Source organism: Natrix helvetica (genome assembly GCF_964273705.1).
Source record: "Natrix helvetica genome assembly, chromosome: 2".
Classification (NCBI taxonomy): domain Eukaryota; kingdom Metazoa; phylum Chordata; class Lepidosauria; order Squamata; family Natricidae; genus Natrix; species Natrix helvetica.
Window position 1 is genome coordinate 252,673,291 of NC_138552.1, and position 20,757 is coordinate 252,694,047.

At 41.3% G+C, this 20,757-nt stretch overlaps 1 protein-coding gene across 3 annotated transcripts in view; it reads right to left on the minus strand.

The window, feature by feature from the left end:
• Nucleotides 1-20,757, minus strand: part of LOC309387847 (phosphofurin acidic cluster sorting protein 2-like) — a 197,247-nt gene that overhangs the window by 51,865 nt on the left and 124,625 nt on the right. For all 3 annotated transcript variants that reach the window (XM_081944740.1, XM_081944741.1, XM_081944742.1), the window contains exon 2: nucleotides 11,932-12,019. In XM_081944740.1, the coding sequence (XP_081800866.1) occupies nucleotides 11,932-12,019 (88 nt within the window). The remainder of the gene's footprint in view (nucleotides 1-11,931; nucleotides 12,020-20,757) is intronic.

Sequence of the window (20,757 nt, forward strand, 5' to 3'; positions counted from 1 at the left end):
AAAATACATATACACATTATCATCCCTAATTGAATACTGATTAATACATTATTATAATATTGGTTCTCATCCCTTGTGAAACAGGCCCCAAAATAGATTTACTAGTAAATCTATTTGCAAATTATTGCAAATTACTAAATAAATCTATTTGCAAATTATTGACCTACCTTATATATAGTATGTTATTGACAAAATAGTTAAGAGGAATAATAATAATAATAATAATAATAATAATAATAATAATGACAAGGTTAAGGTTTCAAAACTCTCTGTTAACAAACTGTTATTATAATCCACTCATAGAAAATTTGCCATGACATCTTATCTATCCCAAATCACCCCAAAAGTTAAGAATAATCAAATATCCATATTCTTAATACCATCTATTATTAATTGTGGTCTAATTAAGTATAATTAATTCAGTCTCCTTGGTGTCTCGATCTTCCCAAAAAAATCCATATAAAAGTGATACTATATGGGCCCTCAGTCTCTTAAGAAAGAAACATTTCTCACTTCCCCATTCAGTCATACTTTTAGTATTGTAAAGAAATGCAGCTTGAACTTCAAAGAGACGCATAAGATCAGCTCAGTTAGTTCTCCGGCAATGGAGTACATATCTTTTTGGTCTGCAACTTTCACATCAGAGTCCTTTTGTGAATCTAACTTATCCAAAACTACATGTCTCTGCATAATTTCCATGGCCATTATAATCCTATAAACTTTTTTAAAAAGAGCCTAAAAGTTGCAGGTTACCAAAAAGTTTTTTCGTAGATTTCAACTACCCTTGTTAGTCTGTAACCTGATACATTTGTTACTCTATGAAACTTGATCAGCAAACATAGAACAGTGAAGCAGAAGGAAACAGGTAAGATATTTTTGGGACACTTCGATCCAAATAAAAATACAAAAGAAATAAACAAAAGAAATAAATATTTTGCAAATACAAAAAGTACAAAAACCTGTAAGAGTCCAATAATAATAATGTAAATTAAATGAAGGCACTTCAACATCCAAAAGGATGAAATGTGAGAAGGAGGGTTATTCAAAACAACTACATAAATCAAAGGGAAAGAAAAAGGAAAAAAACAGCTGAAGTCCAACAGAGGGTTGAAATAAATTAGCATTCAACTAGCTGGTCAACTTTTAAAGATAAAAAGCAGAGTAAAACAATAAATTCAAAAGTGAAAGTTAAAACCCAGGCTTGCTTAGAAAACAAAAATGTTGACAGGAAGATGGATTTGTTCAATGACTTTCTGACTGCTCCCAGAGGGAAGTGAAATCTTCAAGACTCCCCTTCCCAGGTAGGCCCACAACTGTCCAAAAGTCATCTTGGGTCATTCCTAAGTGCTCCCATACAATTCCAGGGAGCAGCACTGCCAGAGAATCAGCTTTGGCAGCAAAAACAGCAGATTGTCAGCAAGAAAAATAAGAGACTGGAAAAATGCAACATACTGAAGCATCAATTTGTAGCCGACTTCAGCAACATTGGAAAGAAAGGAAAAAATAGAAAGGTGACAACCAGTCTAGCTGTATGAAAGAATTATTTGGGAGCTTCCATTAATAATAGTAAAGTCACATCTAACCATTCAAAAAGACCAGTCTGTGAATGCATAAGTACTGTATATAACCATTTATTTGGCCTCGCCAAACATCAATAGAAAGGCTGAAATTAATACCTTGCCAAAATATTTAGTGTGCTTACAGAAGAAGATTTTCACTATAAGAAATTTCCCATGAATATTACAATTCTGTTGAAATTTCTGTTAGGAAAAGGATTGCTATCTTTTAGTTGTGGCAGTTTCATGATTTTTCATAGTTAAATGCTTCTCAATATAACCCAATATAACCCAAGGTCACCCTGCTGACTAAAGCAGGAGTAAATAAAACTCATGGTCTCCTGATTTCTGGCCTGATGCCTTAACCCTTACATCAAATTGACTTTCAATATAATATACACCACAGGTGGTATTCAGCCGGTTCTCTCTGGTTCGGGCGAACCAGTAATGGCAGCTGCGGGAGGTTCTGGCCACCCACCCCAATGTCATGTGCGAGCACTGCGCATGCGCAGACATAGTGTGTGTGAGCAAAGAGAGAGAGAAAACGCTCACATTTGCGAACCAGTAGGGAAGGTAAGTGAATCCCACCGCTGAGATACACATATTAAACAATACAGATCTAACTACAAACACTGATCCGATCAAATATGTTTCAGATCAAAAACCAAAAGCAACATATTTATAGCTTTCATAACATGATTCTAATTATGTTAGAATCAAAGCCAATGCTTCCCAGAAGTGATTTTTTAAAAAAGCTTTTAGAGGTAAAGGACAGATTTGCTATAAACCTAAAAACCTCACTACAAACCACCACAGATGTTAAAAAGCATCATCCAGAGCTACATAAATATTCCAGGTTATTTTCAGAGCTATGATAGATACACGCTGGCTGGCAAGAAACCTGTCTGTGAGGCCTTGCAGTGGGCAACATTACATATCTGATCTGATTAGATGAACTGGTATTTGGAACATCAGTGTTTTCGCATGAGTCCTGTTACATAACACGGGCAATGTCAGGTTTCTCAACATGAATTAGATACACATTTTGAGCAAAGTAGCGCATGTTAATTTCCAGCTTCCCTCTCCTTTTTTAAGTTCTTCCTTTATTTCCTGGGTGTTATTATCTCATCCTTTTAACAGCTGGTTATAACACCTAAATAATCTCCCATAAACTGAATTAACAATTGTTTTTGTTCTAAGGCCTCTATAATTATTCATGTCAGGAAGCACTGTTTGCTGTGGAGCCGGTAAATGAGCCTGGACTAGTCTTGGCTTCTGCTATCTTTTTTTGCTATTTCCCCTCATTGCAAGAAAGCTGAATTCTTTCTTTCCTTCCTTTTTTAATTGAATTTATGCCCTGCCTTTCTCTTTATTTCAATATTTCAAAAGCTTAAAATACAAGCATATGAAACATGATGGCTTTATTCCACTTAGAAACCAACATTTAAAAAAAAAATCTTATAATGAATGTATAAGAAATATTTTCTCGTTACTGAAAAAGTGAGAGCTAAATGTGTTCTGACCCCCCTTCTTCCCTCGCCAACACAGAACACACTCCGGACCTAAACTACTTCAACAGGATTTATTGCACAGACAGATCCTTGGCAGCAATCCACCACGACAAGGCTCTCAGAACTCTCTGACACAGAGACACGATAGCAGCTGTCCAGCATGCTAAGCTTCCAAGACAGAACTTTCCAAATAATTCCTTTGTTGACTTCTGCAAAGGGCGTATGCTCAATCAATCCTTTTATAGACTGAAGGGGAGTCTACTTATCAGCAGCTGAGAGCCATTACCGCCGGTAACTGCGCCCTTGCTCCTTGCGTCTGTGGGCGCAGCAGTAATGAGCATCTAAGAACTCCCTGCTGATGTCTGAGTCACTGTCCCGTGACTCCTCCCCACTGCTCCAAGGCATGGCATCTGGAGCCCCCCTCCTTTGGCTCTCACCGCTGCTCCATGCCTCAGGCGCCTCCTGGTGGCCGACCAGACTCTCCGATCCCTGCTCAGAGTCAGAACCCTGCCCAGGGTCCTCCAGAGCCGACTCATAGGGACCCTCGCTCTCGGAGTCTGGTGGCAGCTCCAACAGCTCCTGCTGGGCCACAACATAAATGTATATCCTTAGGGCACACATCATAGTTGGGTGCTACGCAGAAGGCAGCTGTTTCTCATACTCCATAGTCAACTTTCCTGCAACGGGGCATCTATGAATTAAGAAGACCTTTCCTGCTCATCCAAGTAACCAAATAGTTTCATAGCAAGACAGATGATCTTAAGCTGTTTGGTGTTTAGATCAACACCAGCTTCTTAAACTGTGGCTGAAAAGGCAACTGAGCTGTCAAAATAGGCTTTAATGGTTCCTACTCCTTGCACTTGTCAGCAGCCTGGCCAATTACAATTTCTGGATACTTTTCAAGCACAATCACACATAATGCACACTGAGCAGTTGGGATGGACTGTAACCAAGTGTAGAAAACAGTTGTTCAATCTTTCCCAACGTTGGGGCACTAACCAGAGGTGGTATTCCGTAGCTTCTGACCAGTTCTGGAGACAGAAATTTTGAGTAGTTCAGAGAACCAGTAAATACCATCTCTTACTGGCCCCGCCTCCATCTATTCTCTGCCTCCCCAGTCCCAGCTGATTGTGAGGAAATAGGGATTTTGCAGTAACCTTCCCCTGGAAGCCGTTTGTGCCTTCCTTTCTCACGCTGCTAGCCTGCGCGCCCTGACAGGGCTTAGAGGCTTCGACCGAAAAACGCCTGGCCGCAAAGACCTTAGGGCTCACTGGTCGCAAAGCAGATATAAAACGCAGTTTTTCGAAATCCAAACTTCCAATCCACAAGCTGTCAATTTGGCAAAAAGCCGGAGAAACACAATAATGCAGCCATCCTCAAACTGGACTGAGTCAAAGCTGAGATCTGCCTAGCAACAGGGGGCAGAGCTTAAACACGTTACAAGACCCAGTCCTCAATATAATTGGATGAAGGTTAACACAGTCTGGATGCTGCCTCCACCACTAGGGAGAATGGAGATTTTACAATATCCTTCCCCTGCCATGCCCACCAAGCCATGCCATGCCCACCAAGCCACACTCATAGAACTGTTAGTAAAAAAAAATGAATCCCACTACTGGCACTAACCATAGTGGTGCAAATGTGCCAATTGCAATGTTGCTGAATGGTTCTTACATATTTTTTTCTTGATGTACAATCTCTGTCATTCAGCCTATTGTTGAGTTTATGCTTCAAGGGTACTGATCACTTACTTGAGGTTTGAGTTAGGTGTCATCAACACACTGATGGCACCTCTCTCCAAAGCCCCTAATAAGCTCCTTTAGCAGTTTGAGCATATGTTTCAGCTTTGACAATAAGACAGAATCCTGAGGATCATCATAAAATAATGAATGTCAGCCCTATAAAGTAGACCAGACTAAGAAACAATTTCATATAGATTTTAAATTACTTCCATTGGAAAATCAATTGTGAAACTCAGAAAGCTCTCGTTTTGTTTTCTTTCCATCCCTGGGGTCCAGATACATCTGGATAAGATTGATTTTCTAGGCCCAGAGGGCAAAAATATTGCCCTCTTCCAAGCTTAAGTAAACCCAGACAATCATCCAGGTATATGTCTTTGTTTTCTGCATTAAACACAAAAACTATTGCACTCTAGGATGAAAATGCTGTAAGCAACTCACATAAAAACCTGAATTTAACGACTGAAAAATTAGACTCCAGAGATGAAAACAAAACGAAACGAGAGCCTCCTGAGTTTCACAAGAAAGCCATTGCTTGTTTGAAAGAATGAGAATCCAAGCCGTATAAGGCTACATATCACATTGGCTGTTTCCTCAGTTGTTCTAGTGGGATTGGAGGGGAGTGGAACGGAAGAGAAGAAATACACAGCTACAACAGTTACTTCAGAGATTAGCTGATTTGTTATGAATTAAAATCTCAAAATTCAATGTTGTAGATAATAGTGTCTTCTTAGACTGCTCTTTGATTTAAACAATGCTGGTCTGCACAATTAAAATATTATATTTGCAGGTGCAATCTTCCTATATTGTTTAGATACCATTTCTCATTCTCAGCATCAACTAAGCTTTCTTAGGTTGCCTGAAAACTGCAGAAAATAATACAGAAATGGGGTCACAACTGTGAATTACACAGCTCCTCCCAACATCTTGCCACCTCAGTATTGGGATTTTACTACAGCTATGGGATGAGTATGACTGAGGAACTAGATAGAGACCACAAACATCCCCTTGTGGCTCCCATCCTCCCCCCCCCCCAAGTGGTTTGGTGCAATGGGCTGTAAAAAAAACATGAGGAAAAGCTGCAGCCTAGACAATGATCAAAATCAAAGAATCTCACCCCAAAGGAGGAATGGGGGCATGGAGACATTTTGGAAGAGCCCCCCCCCCGCCCAGTTCTCTGGAAAGCAAAGGCAAGGGAACATGAGAAGTGCTTTCAGACGCATGACCTTACAATAAGGATAGAGCCAGCATTCATTGTTATGCTTCTTGTCTGGAGTATCTCAAAGGGTTGACAATAGGCTCCCTCCCTCCCTCCCTCCCTCCCTCCCTCTCTCTCTCTCTCTCTCTCTCTCTCAATAGTCTTGGTCGAACCACTTCTGAAATATAGTGCCTGTAATGCAATGCAGCTTGTGGTGGTACTTCCTGCTGTACAGAGTGCAGGTCCTATAGATATCACCACAGTGAGGAATGTCAAGTAATGTAAAATGAGAGGAATCCCAAATATCCCCCCTCTCCAAGTTTGATTCATCTTTGGATTTAGTTAGTTTCCATTCTACCACCACCCAATGTGTGCCAAGCTCAGATTAAGGCTTATTCTGACAGAAAAAACTCCAAAAAAGCCAAAGCAATTTGGTGTTTGATATTTTATACCTTCCAGGAAGGCAGCAGAGCAGTCTTCCCCAACTTAGCACCCTCCAAGTATATTGGACAATAACCTCTTTAATTTCCAAGCAATATGAAGGCTACAACTTAGTGCTCAGACAACTAGGAGGAGTTGAACTGGGGAAGATTACAATGGACTTTAGAACAGTAACTCATCGGGCTGCACTTTACAATCAACTGGTGTCAGAGTACAGATGCTCCTCAACTTACACAGCTGAGCCCAACATTTCCATCACACTGCATCACACTCATGTTGGAAGCACTAAGGCACTTCCAGGTTGAAAGGAGTAGCTGGTGGGTGAGAGCACCGTTGCCTGGGGGACGACCAGTTGGAGGCTCCTTTCATGTCCTTGGCAGGAGTTGGAGTGAAGAATGGGAGCTCACCGTGTCCTATGGCAGCCCTAGGGCCTCAAATATGGGCTTGCTGCTTGTCAACTCAGCGTCGTAACCATACGAGCCACCGTACTCTTCAACATTTCTACTGCTAAGCAGGACAGTTCACTGCAGCTGTTAAGTGAATCATGCATTTGATAAGGGAATCTGGGTTCCCTGGTTGATTTTGCTTGCCAGAAGCCAACTGGGAAGGTCACAAATGGTGGGACAATGCAACTATCATAAATATATGCCAGGTGGCAAGTGCCGGTTGATCAGGTGACGACAGGGGTGCTGCAAGAGTGATAAGGATGCAAACTAGTCATAGGTCACTTTTTTCAGTGCCATTGTAACCTCGAGAGGTCACTAAATGATTGATTGTAAGATGAAGATTGTAAGATTAATGTGGTTCCTGTACACCGCCCCGAGTCCCTTCGGGGAGAGGGGGCGGTCTATAAATCAAATAAACTTGAAACTTAAACTTGAAGATTACCTGTAAGGAAAGCTTTCCAAGAATGTATACTATGATAAAGAATTTACGGAAATGGCACCATTTTTGTCCATCAAGTTAGGGGAAGCCTCATGGGCTACAGTTCAGTGCATCTTGTTGTTGTCTATCTTGCACTGTGTAGATCACCCCTGATACGCTTTCAAAAAGCAACTTTAAAAACAGCAGCTTCAATTCTTAATCCTGGATTTAAATCCTAATGGCCGCCTAGAGAGAATGCAAAGCTCTCTGCCTCTTCCCCAGCCTGCTTTTAGTGGCATCAGCAGCTTTTCCAACAGCTGAACAGGGCACAGGAAGGGCAATACCTCTCTTGGTTCGCTTTTTCCACCTAGAGAGCCTCCGTGAAACAAATGGTTTAAATACCTTAATTAGTATAAAGAACATTGTTTTCCAAAGAAAAATACTACTCTGATTTTTAAAGACATTTTATCTATATATACATCATAATCAGTGATGGGATTCAACCGGTGTAACAATGGGTCCGCTGAGCGCATGTTTTGCACTTGCACGCATGCACACAGTGCATTTGAAAATAGCTCTAAAACTTACCTTCTACTGCAGCCCCTGTGAGTAAAACAGCTAAGGCCCAGCCGCGCCTATCAGCTGGGCTTCAAACAAAGGAAATATAGGACAGACTAGCGCAGGCGTGCGTGGGTGGGGCCAACTGATCGCCGGAACTATTGGTTTACCCGAACTGGTCTGAATCGGCTGAATCCCACCCCTGATTATAATCCATGGGAACCAGTAAATTCTATCCTCCATTCTCAGTACAAATTATTGGACTAGAAAGGCCCTTTATGAAATTCATCACTCCTCACCCTGACTCTCTTCAATTTTAGACAAACACATGCCCCGCTAATAATTTTTTAGAAATAGTAGCCAATGAGCCATCTTTTTAGACAAAGCAGTTAGGCGCTTCAAACCACTCTGCAATTCATGTATTAAACAACAAATAAACACTCAATAGAACATGGCAACCAATGACGGGTGTTTTTTTTTGTATGGTGTGTGCATTTTTAGCCACGTTTGCACACTCATGCAATTAAATTTTAAATGGAATAATTCTAGTTTTTTTAATAGTCACATTTAGAAATGTTATAATTAAAAGCCTTTTACAAAAAAAGGATGTATTCCGATAGTATTCTTCTTATCCCATTGTGCTGAAGCTATCAAAGACTCCTAACGCGCTGCTAGCAATGGGATGGTTAGTGGCACAACTGTATTCATACATTATTTTAATGTGCATCAAGGGTATTTTTAATACTCAGAATGTTATGATTCCTCAAGGAAAGAAAAAAGCATATTTGGATACTTTCTATAGAAAGTATAGAAAACCCCTCAAGTATCCTGAAGTTTTGAATGCCCCTGACAATATTTTTAAAAGTTCTTGGTAAATGTTTTATTTAAAATCATCAGTAGTTTAATTTATGGGACCAAATCTTGACAATGTAATGGTCTCCTAATAAACTACTGAGGCAAGTACAAAAGAGGGTAACAACATTTTGGAGTTGTTATCAGAAAGACAAGCTCAATTCTTATGGTCCAGCAAGAAAACCATATATAGGTAGTCCTCAACTTACCATTCAACGGCCCTGAAAAAAATGACTGGCCGTTCTTCAGAAGTATGACCATAGCGGCATCCCTATGGTCACATGATTTACTTTTGAATTCTTGACAACTGATTCATATTTATGGGGGTTGTAGTGTCCCGGGGTCATGTGACCATTTTTTGCGACCTTCTGACAAGCAAAGTCAATTTGCAACGTCAGATTCACTTAACAACTGTGTTACTAATTTAAAACTGAAGTGATTTGCTTAACAAATGTGACAAGAAAAGTTGTAAAATGGGACAAAAACTCACTTAACAAAATTCTCACTTAGCAACATAAATTCTGACCTCAATTGTGGTCATAGGTTGAGGACTACCTGTAGATTGCATTTCAGAATGAACAATCCCAATAGAAGAAATATTTGTAAATCAGGATTGAACTACGGGGTCCTTGGTGCTCTCTGATCTTAGTCATTTGCTTGCAGACATTTCATGATTCAATTAGGGAATGTCACCAATGCTAGTGGATGTGGGATTTGCTCCCTGTTTATGTTGTACAGTAGCTTGCTTGCCAGTGTTCGTGGGGGCATGGTTTTCTTCTTGAGGGCTCCTTGATTAGGGTATTGTTTTCTGCTTGATTGTTTCTCTAGTGTTAATTCCTGTTTATCTGGCTGCTGGCTGCTGGCGAGGATGTGTTTGGGCCTTTTTATTTTCTTCTTAGTTTTTTTTGTCTCTTGAATACTATATAAATGTGGCTTATCTCAATTTGTCTATTGATGGGTGATTTGTCTGAATGCCAATCATCCAATAATTTCTTAGCATTTTTTGGCTTTAGCTTGATCTAGGATGCTCATCGTTTCACATCTGGAAACTATAGTTGAGTCTGTACCTGTGTTGTGAAATTAAAGAGTTTTCATCATGTCTTCTGGCTGTATAAATTTCCACTGTATGTTGTACATGACTTCTGTTTCTTTTTTCTTCTTAGTTACTGGATCTTTCAGTTTACTTAAGATGTTTTTGTGGGCTTTGGTAGATTTGCATGCTACTGTAGTGCCATGTGATTGTAATAGCTTATTAGTAATTTCTGAGATATTTTTGAAGTATGGCATCCAAAGGATGTATGTATGGATTGAGTGGTGACACTTTTTTTAATGAAGTGGTATGGGTACCCATTTTGTTGTAAGATATTTTATATGTGGTCCAATTCCTTTTTCTAGCGTTCCAGGTTACTCTACTGACTAAATAATGTTCTTAAACAGCACCTCTTGCAGGAATTTTGGTTTTCAACTTTGGTAATGGGGTTCTTTGTTAGGGTGGGTTACGTATAGACACTATATACGTAATATTATATTATTATATTATGGTCTCTGCTATGAGTTCTGAGAATAGTAATCCCATGGGTATTCCTCTGATTTTGTGGTACATTTGTCAATCAAGCTGAAAATACATAGTGTGGCAGAGGTTGATGAGTTCCATGATACTGGATATTTTGATTTTAGTGTTATTTGATTAGGTCAGGTATGTTGGATATGCTGCCATGGATCTTTTGCTAGTTCTCAATCTTTGGATGTAAAGGGGCTATGACATTGAATGAAACCATAATTTCATCTTCTTCTATTTTTATGTCTCTGATTTTTCTGGAGGCACTGTAATGGAGAGCTAATAGAATATTTGTTTCCCTCTGTGAGTTATCTAAGCTTTTCTGTATGCTCTATGTTGTATGTTGGGGTTTATAGTAACAATACAGATGGATGAAGAAGTATGTCAGGCTTGTATTTTTTTGAATGTCCACAAAAGCACTGGGGGGATGGCTACACTGCTTTTCATTTGGCATTATTCTTCTTTTGTGATTTGACCTTTCAAGGTTAGTTATGGGTTCACTTGATGAGATTGTCTAGTTTCTGTACGGGGTTGGCATTTACTAGAATGTAGGGGTTTTTGTCCTTCAGTATTCTTTGACTTTTTGAATATATTATGTTCTGTCCATGACAGCTGTAGTTTGACCTTTGTCTGCTGAGAGCAAGGTGGTGGTTTGTTTCTCCTTTAGATTTTTGAGAGCTGCTTTGAGTTGGTTCTTATTCTATGTTGTTCTGATCTGTGGTATAATTATATTTTGTTGGGTCTCAGCAAGCTCTGTGGTTTTAAATGTTGCTTCTTCTAAGACTGCAAAGAATTCTAACTGATTAGCATTGTCTATATTGTATTTCTTTCCTTTTCTATTTTTCAGCTTGTCTTAGAGATTTCGTCTTGATGGTAGCCAGCATTTTTGTGTGTTCTGAGGTCACGGTTTGCTCCAGTTGTTCCTTAAAATTATCTATGATGTGCTGGTATGAGAATGGAGGTGAGAATGGAAAATCCTAGTCTAAGTTCAGAAACAGATATTGCTTGCACAGATCTGCCTGTTTATATTTCTGTTGTATTTAATAATTAGTCTTATTTGTCAGAAGCCGGAGAAAGAAAACCGGACTGCCTCTAATTAAATAAATTACAAAATGGCAAAGTATACTCTTAGAATCCAACTAACTAGGATAATTTCAGTAAACCATGGTTAAAAAAACATGATCTGTGTCCCAGACCATATCTTTACTAGGGATGGTTGATCATTACTCACGAGGAAAGGGCCTTGGGCCTTCCTCCTCCTTCTCCAAGTTCATACTCAGAACAAAAGCACATGGCCTTCACTAAGATCTTTTTTATATTTATATTTAGCAATTAGGTAAAACTATTGTCAAGTTTATAATCTAAATGTGAACATTCCTGTATATAAAGATAGTCCCATTCCTGTGTAATACTACTATCATATAGCAATATACATTTCTACACATCAAATGGCTACCCTTTAAAGAGCAAGAAGCTTCGCAGAGACAGTAAAGGTGGTTCCTCTCTCCAGAGGCAACGGCAGTTTGTGGAAAAGGCAAACATGCAACAATAATGAAACTATAACAATGACACAGTGAAGTCAAGCATCTCTGAGGAGGGCCCAGTAGACCTTCCCAAAGAGAGGTGAATACAGTAGAGGAGATCAGCGGCTTACCTGGATCTTCACAGCAATGAGCACAGAGCTAAGCTCCTTGTCTAGTTCCCGCAGCACCGTCAGCTTTTTCAGGCGAAGGCTGCACAGCCTGTAAGACAGAGAGAATGGGATACATTCAGGCACCACCATCCCAGGGCCCCTGCTGCATGATACAAGAGGCTCCGGAGGTCGCCTGGGATATTGCTGACCACGGCGGGGCCTGAGTTGCTCCTCCAGCTCAGGAACTCCTGAATTCATGCAGCAGAGAGAAAGCGGATCAGAAAAAGAGGAAAGGAGGAAAATTAATAGAGCTAAAGCAGGATTAAGAAGATTATGCTATGACAGGAAGTTGCAAAACACACAGAGGAGAAATCCCTGCCCAAAAGGAAACCAGTGCCAGCTCTGTACAGAGACATTTCAATGATTAGGGGAATTTCCTTATAATTATTGCAATATCGTGCCCTTAATGTAACCCAAAGATTTTTTTTCCTTGCTTGTTTTCTATTTGGATAGTAAACAACACACAAATAATACTTAAAGTATAAGTTGTGCAACAGCAGATAAAGTAAATACATGAGATTGAGTTAAATCTCTGTACATCAAATCATCCTATTCAGTGAATCCTATTACTTCCCATTTGGTCCCCTCAGTCTTGTTTCTGAATTACTTTACTAGCACTGAGTACAGCCTGGTGTTTAAACAACCGTTACTCATTCAACCAGGAGTTCTAAGGAGAGGAATGGGGAGGGAGACACACAAACCCCTCTTTCTCAGTCTGTCTGTTTTATGGGACATTAACAGGGATTGGAAGATGCCTTTTTACTATGAATATTCAGTGTTCTAAAAAGCCAGAATCTTGCATTCCGCATGCCATGAAGATGAGCACTTCCCCTCCTTTACAATTAGCAGGAAAATACATCCAATTCTCTAAGCAGTCTAGTAAAAAAATTTTTTTTGATAACTACCTTTTGTAGTTTATATTAACAAAACAGTTCCTTGTGTCCCAGTTTCCTCCTGATCCACCCACACTACATGAAGTCAGGAATGAGACATTACAGAAATTGTCAATATTTGTCTGAGGTTCCAACCCTCACCCAGTCATATAACAGAAGTAATTCAGCAAATTCAGTTGGTTACAATAGATATTTCCAAGAAATTCCTTCAGCATCATTGTTTTGGGAACAAAAATGGAGCACTTTTTTCATCAAAAGACACCATTTTACTTTTAGACCAAAGTTTATGAAGTGCTTTTTTTTCTCCAGAAAAAGGATCACACACAACTGATAATTCATCAAAAAGATTTATATTCAGACCTCAGCATGGAGGGTAGAGTTTGCTATTTTTCTCCCTTCACAAGCCCAGCAGAAGCATTTCTGAACATATGCAGTATGCATCATTCATAAACCTCCCGAAATGCAAACCTTTGTACAAAATTTGGGTCAGCCTTGACTCAATTTTTTCCCAGTTGCAGTGGCAGTACATATATTAACTATTTTCCTGTGCTGGCTTTGTGAATCTTCTACCACTATTTAAAAAAGACTGCGGGAATATGCGAGAGAGGCAGATAGTTTAATTGTATATCATAAAAAGCCAAGCTATCTACGCAGATATAACAGCTGACCAAAAAATGGTGTGCAAGTTTTTAGAATGCAAATTATTTCAAGCAGTCCTACACTTTGCTGAGGTGGATCTGGGGTTACTGCTATGGATTAAAGGGAATTATTTATCCTTTGTGCCCCCCTATCTCCCCGTCCCTGTCATCACGGACCTAAGGCCTGCCACTAAGACATATTTGGACTGAGGTGCTAAATACTAGAACCAAGCACTTGGCCTTAATTCTACTCTGTAGATGTTCTCAGATGATTTATTATTATTATTCAACTACATCATGATGTTCTTCACATAAGAAGGCTGTCAGTGTCCTTTGGTTCAGAATGTGAAAAATGGAAAGTGAAAGTTTTTTCCTGCTGGCTAATTATGCAGCAGAATGGCAACCATTCAGTAAAAACATCTGGTTTTCTATACTACATTTTCAAGGGAAAGGAATCTTCATTCTTTGTACCTCCTTATTGGAATAGCCACTAAATACCTTTTTGATTGTTTACAGCCGTGATGGCGAACCTATGGCACACGGAGCCCTCTCTGTGGATACATGAGCCATTGCCCAGCTGAGTTCCACTGCCTCCCACCAGACAGCTGATTTTCGGGTCTCTGCCACGCATGCAGAAGATGCACATGCATGCGCAGGGCAGGGGTGGATTCCTGCCAGTTCTAACCTCTTCTATAGAAGAGGTTCCACAAATCTACAGTGCCGTTTAGAACCGGTTCCAGCTCCCTCCCCCCGCCCGTCCGCACATCATCAAGATGAAGTGCGAGAAGAGGAATTCTGGGAGTTGAAGTCCACAAGTCTTAAAGCTGTCAAGTTTGAACACCCCTGGAGTTTTTTTTCTAAAGGGTTAGGGGTGCAAGGGTCTTGTAACTTGACAGCTTTAAGACTTGCATGCTTCAAATGCCAGAGTTTCTGAGCCAACATTTTGGTTGCTAAGCAAGAGCGTTGTTAAGTGAGTTTCACCACATTTTACAAGTTGGCCACGCCCACCCAGTCGCATGGCTGGCAAGCCACTCCCATACGGTCACATGGCCGCAAGCCACTCCTACCTGGTCACATGGCCAGCAAGCTACTCCCACAAAGCAGGCCACACCTACAGAAGAGGTTCTAAAAAATTATGAAACCCAGCACTGGCGCAGGGGGTTGTCACATGTGCGGGAGTGGGGTAGCGTGGGGGGGCAACATCCCCCTGTCCCATTTTTGGGTTTAGGATGCTTCAGGAGGCCTGCTAGGCCCAAAATGGGCTGCAGGGGGGGCTTGCAAGGAGAGCGCTTTTGGCATGCAAGGATGAAAAGGTTACCCATCACTGGTTTAGAGGACACTTGCCATTGAAGCATTCCAAGAATTCAATAGGCTCAAAGATGCTGCAACATATTCTATGCATTTACAGTTTTCCAAACATTCCCCTTCTAGAGAAAAAACCAGCAGGTGGCAACATCTAGCTGAACCACGGCTAATTTCTGAAGCACAGCAGATTTAGCCCTGTTTAAGGATTGGATGGGGGTGTCGATCTACTTTCAGGAATACAGATTAGACTGGAAGGTAGACACTCCACCCCACTTCTGAAACATGCATATAGTCATCAGGTCTTGACCTCAACCTGAAGGGTAGCCTTACATTATATAATATCTATATATTGTCGTCAGTGCTACAGAATTTGCTATAGATGTTCTTTATGATTCCTTGTATGATCTGCAAACAGTGCTCTCCCCTCAAACGTAAATGAGGATATATATCTGATGAGACACAGCAGCAAATTGTTTTACACGGAACACATCATACCTTTGTCACAGAGTATTAAATTTAATTGGTCTCCAACTGACCACAATAAATTAGCCCTGATGCTAGCTACATATCCCTAAAGAAAAAGTTTGATTCCCTATGAAGTCACCAGTATTTACAGCTATCTAGATGTACGCAAACACATCTGCGCACATCAGTTCCCAAGACTCTGCCAGCTCTTTTTCCACTGCTTAATATCTGCAGGGTAAAAAGAGAGAAGCCCACAAGAAATATTACTATGTTATTTTTATTAAGCCCAGGACAATTTAACTTGCTAGCTACTAGCATGCATGTTCCCTAACGAAGGGCATCACAGGAAGTAGAAAAGCTAAGACTCCGTTTCTGTAATTTAAACATGTCATTGATAATACCCCAGAACCATCTATAGCATTTCTATTACAATAGGCTCACAAGAAAAGTCTGTTCAAGGCACAATTTACAAAAACCCCACATTTAAATAAAAATTTGTCATATGTTTTCCCTTCTTCCCATTACTGGTGTAACAGAAACAGAACAGAATAACAGAGTTGGGACCTTGGAGGTCTTCTAGTTCAGCCCCCTGCCTAGGCAGGAACCCCTACACCACTTCAGATAAAGGGTATCCAATCTCTTCTAAAAAACTTCCAGTGTTGGAGCATTCACACCTTCTGGAGGCAAGTTGTTCCACTGACTAATTGTTCTGTCAGGAAATTTCTCCTTAGTTCTAGGTTGCTTCTCTCCTTGATTAGTTTCTACCCATCTACCCTCTTGTCCTGCCTTCAGGTGCTTTGGAGAAGGGGCGTTGGTCTTACATAATATGCTCCTTCTCGTGCGGTGGAGATAGCATCCAGGAATGGTTTGACCTCATCTGCTTAGCTGATTGGACTGAGTCTGTCAGAGCTGTGAGGACACGTTTCCTTTGCTAGGGCTCCCCAGCTTTTGGTGAAGACCAAGTGACAGACTCGACATGTCTAACTCCAAAATCTTCCCCTTATGGACCAAGGACCAGACGGTCTTCAGGGTGGGGCTGAATCCTATCTCCACCGCATGAGAAGGACTGTATCAGGTAAGACCAACGCCTCTTCTCCATAGTGGAGGAGATAGCATCCAGGAATGGGACATACTAAAGCTAGCTTGTCCTTACGCGTGGGCAACAGTCTGGTCTGAAGTCCCCTGATCCCTGTGCAGTACTCTCCTGCCAAAGGCCATCTCATCCGAGATGAAGATGTCAGTTTATAATGTTTGATAAAGGGGGAAGGAGAGGATCACGTAGCTGCTTGACAGACCTCTTCTAAGGAGGCCTGCGTTGTCAATGCCGCCGCTGTGGCTGTGCTCCTGGTGGAGTGTGCAGTGATCTGTCCAGGTAACGGAATGGCCTGTAGCTCATAGGCCTTGGCGATGCACGCCCTTAGCCACCAACCTATTGTTGACGAAGTTACTTTCCTGCCCAGAGATGATGGCTGGAAAGACAGGAAGAGAGACTCGACTTCCTGAAGGAGGAAGTCCGCTTAATATATTTGCGGAGAACCCTCCTGATGTCCAAGGTGTGCCACTTTTTCTCCAGGGCATGAGTTGGGCCCAGGCAGAAGTTTGGCAGGATCAGTTCCTGTGCCCTGTGGAACCAGGTGCACACCTTGGGGACAAAGGAGGGGTCCAACTGTAACACCACTCTGTCAGGGTGGAAAATACATAGGTCCTCCCTCACAGAGAGGGCCGCTAGTCCTGAAATCCTCCTGGCCAATGTAATTGCCACCAGGAATGCCAACTTAAGGGTAAATATATGCAGTGAGGCCAACCTCAATGGCTCAAAGGGCCCTCCGGTGAGCGAGTTCAATACTTTGGACAGGTCCCAGGAAGGGTACCTGTGCACCAACACGGGTCTCAGGTTGGCCGTGCCCCTTAGGAATCAGTGCGCAGTGGGATGCTGGGCCAGGGGCTGTAGTTTCCCACATCTGAGCATCAAGGATAGTGCTGCCACCTGATGGTATTGGTGCTAGACCTCTATCTAGTTCATCCTGGAGGAACTCCAGGATCTGAGCTATTGTCACCTCTGTGAGAGGAAGACCTGTTCTATCACACCAGGTGCAAAAGGCCTTCCTTTTGTATATGCGGTCAGTGGAAGGCCTCCTAGAGGCTTGTATTCTTGATGATCCTGGAGGAAAAATTGTCCCCCCTCAGAACACTCCACTCAAGTGCCAGGCGGTAAGATGGAGCCACTGTGGCTCCTGATGGATCAAGGCCCCCTGGCTGAGAGAAATCTTGTCCTGAGGGATCCTCCAGGACTGAGCCACTGACAGGTTTACCAGGTCGGCAAACCAAGGCCTTCTGGGCCAGTAGGGGAGCAAGGAGTAGGATCTCTGCCTTCTCTTCCTGGACCTTCCTTATCACCTTGGGAACAAGGGAAAGGGGAGGGGAGGCATACAGCAGTCCTGGAGGCCAAGGACAGCGGAGAGCATCAACCCCCCCCCCGTCCCCCGGTGCCAGAAACCTGGCATAAAATCTCAGTAGTTGAGAATTGTCTGGGGTGGCAAATAGATCCACATTGGGAGGCCAAAATGATCTGTGAGCTCCCGGAATAGTGACGGGCGTAGGCACCACTCAGTGTGGTCGATTGAGGCTTTGCTGAGCCAGTCTGCTTGCACGTTTGTCACCCCGGAGATATACTCCGCCATGATGGATCGCAGGTGCCCCTCCATCCAGAGGCCCAGCTGTTTGGCCTCCTGCATGAGGGACCTGTGTATGTGCTATGAATGAAGAATCGGGAAAGGTTGCTGGAAGGAATTTTGATATGTCTGTCCTAGCTGAGGGACTGAATCGAAAGCTGGGGAACCCTAGCAACAGAGGCATGTCCTCACAGCTCTGACAAACTCAGTCCAATCAGCTAAGCAGGCAAGGTCAACCCATTCCTGGATGCTATCTCCACCACTATGGAGATGCCCTTAGTTCTAGGTTGCTTCTCTCCTTGATTAGTTTCTACTCATTGCTTCTTGTCCTTTGGAGAATAGCTTGACTCCTTCTTCTTTGTGGCAGCCCCTAAAATAAATACAACAAACCTAAAACAGATATATACAACATTTAAAACTGCAGCAGCAAAAGCTATATATTAAAAACAGGAAGAGTTGGTTATACATATTAATGATAATAGTATCTTATCTACAAGATGAAGCACTACCTTATATAATTATATGTTACATAAACATGTAGCTATTCCAAAATTGTAGTTCTTCAATGGGTTTATTTTTTTTCAGATGCTCAACATAAAATTACTGTAATAGTTTTCATCTATTTGTTCTTATACCCATGAGCAACTTTTGCACATATTTTATTTTGTTAAGTCTGATTGGAATGCAATAAAATATGGGCCAACCTCTCTTAATGTTTCCACTTAACATAATTTATTGAAGTCATTTAAATCAAAATTTTAAAAAGCTGGCTCACTACAGTCATATCATAATAAGCTAGCATTTTGCGTTTATTCACCCAATTGTCAGGGGAAGGTAATAATTTCAGAAGTGAAGTGAAGCTCAGAAAATGCAGTTCAACTGCTTACATATTTGGTTACTTTCTCTTTTCTTTATTTTTGTAACTAGGGTATATCTTTATCAAAAACCTTTTTTAACCAATTTTAATATACAATTAACACAGAGTTGCTAATCAAACCTGTTATAGAAGACTTCTTTGATAAATCCTAACATTTTGAGATGCTAGGAGATGCATAAATCCAACCTGACATCATCATTCTAGTTATACATATTCAGTTATCTGCTGCATAATATTGTATTGGTAATAGAGCATTCCTATTCACGCCTGTAGCCCTCCCAAGCGCCATTTTCACTGGCAGAGGCACTGCAGGCCAGCCCTTTGTTGTTTCCAGGGCGGCCCCACAGGCCACATCTAAGCACCACGTGGGCCGGATTCTGGGCCTTGAGTTTGAAACCCTAGTATTAAACAATGGTTTGTATAAGTATGATTTGAATCAATCACAATTAGTTGCATTCATACAACTTGCTATGCCAAAAGTAAATAAATAATGCAGGACTTAGCAAGATATGTGAGGACTGCAGGAACCCATTGCAGACCCTTTAGTGGTACTGTTGGTCTTATGGATTAAATGAATCTATAAAAATAGATGCCACAATACTTTAGCAGCCTTTAAAGGTATCAACCATTTAAATTGTTTTAACCACTAAAGCTATACCCAGCAACCTATTATTATGAACCCTTACTGCCAACAATTTTCATGCAATATAGATCTACATCAGAGTAAAATAGAGAGAAAATGCAAATGCCAACTGATGTGAAATGTAAGAACCTGCCTTAAACCACTGAACCATTTCACATCATTTTAGAGAAAGATCATAAAATATATACTAAGGAAAACATTTTGCAGAAAAGTTACAGTATTACAAAACATGCCATAGACCAAGGCTGTCAAATTCCGGCCCGTGGGCTGGCCAATGGCCACGGCCACACCCAGTTTAGCGAAGGGGGGGGAAAGTCCTGATATGTCATGTGATGCTGCCATGAGGATATGAGTTTGACAACCCTGTCATAGATTAAACCAAAGGCTGAGCAATGAAATGCACTCAGAAGAAGAGTTAGGAGACCAATGTGGGTAGTGATGAAGGTATTGATCTAGGATAGGAGAGATCTAGGTTCAAATCAATGGTGGGTTTCAAAAAAATTTTAGAACCTCTGCTACAGGTGTGGCTTGCTTTGTGGGAGTGGCTTGCTGGCCATGTGACCGGGTAGGAGTGGCTTGCCAGCCATGTGACTGGGTGGGCATGACCAACTTGTAAAATGTGGTGAAACTCACTTAACAACGCTCTTGCTTAGCAACCAAAATGTTGGCTCAGAAACTCTGGCATTTGAAGACGCAAGTCTTAAAGCTGTCAAGTTACAAGACCCTTGCACCCCTAATCCTTTAGAAAAAAAACCCCAGGGGTGTTCAATCTTGACAGCTTTAAGACTTGTGGACTTCAACTCCCAGAATTCCTCCTCTCGCTCTTCATCTTGATGATGTGCGGACAGGCGGTGGGAGGGAGGGAGCTGGAAGTGGTTCTAAACGGCACTGTAGATTTGTGGAACCTCTTCTATAGAAGAGGTTAGAACTGGCAGGAACCCATCCCTGGTTCAAATCCACCCTCAGAAATAAAAACTAATTGGGAAACTTCAGGTTTATTATTTTCTCTCAGCTCTACATACTAAGTAGGATTGTTGTTGTGAAGACAAAATGAAGGGAAACACCTTGAACTTCTGAAAAAAAATTAGCAGGACATTTAAAGTGATAACCTTCCTTCAGTGCTGTTGCTTAGCAATTCATGTTTAACACAAGCTACTTTGGATTCTGGAGGTAGTACAAGCATTACAACTATTATTTATTTCGTCTTTTTATATGGCTACCTATCTCACAGGCATCGTACCATAATTTTTCATGCACCTTCAACAAGAAATTCTGCATATTAATATGAACATGT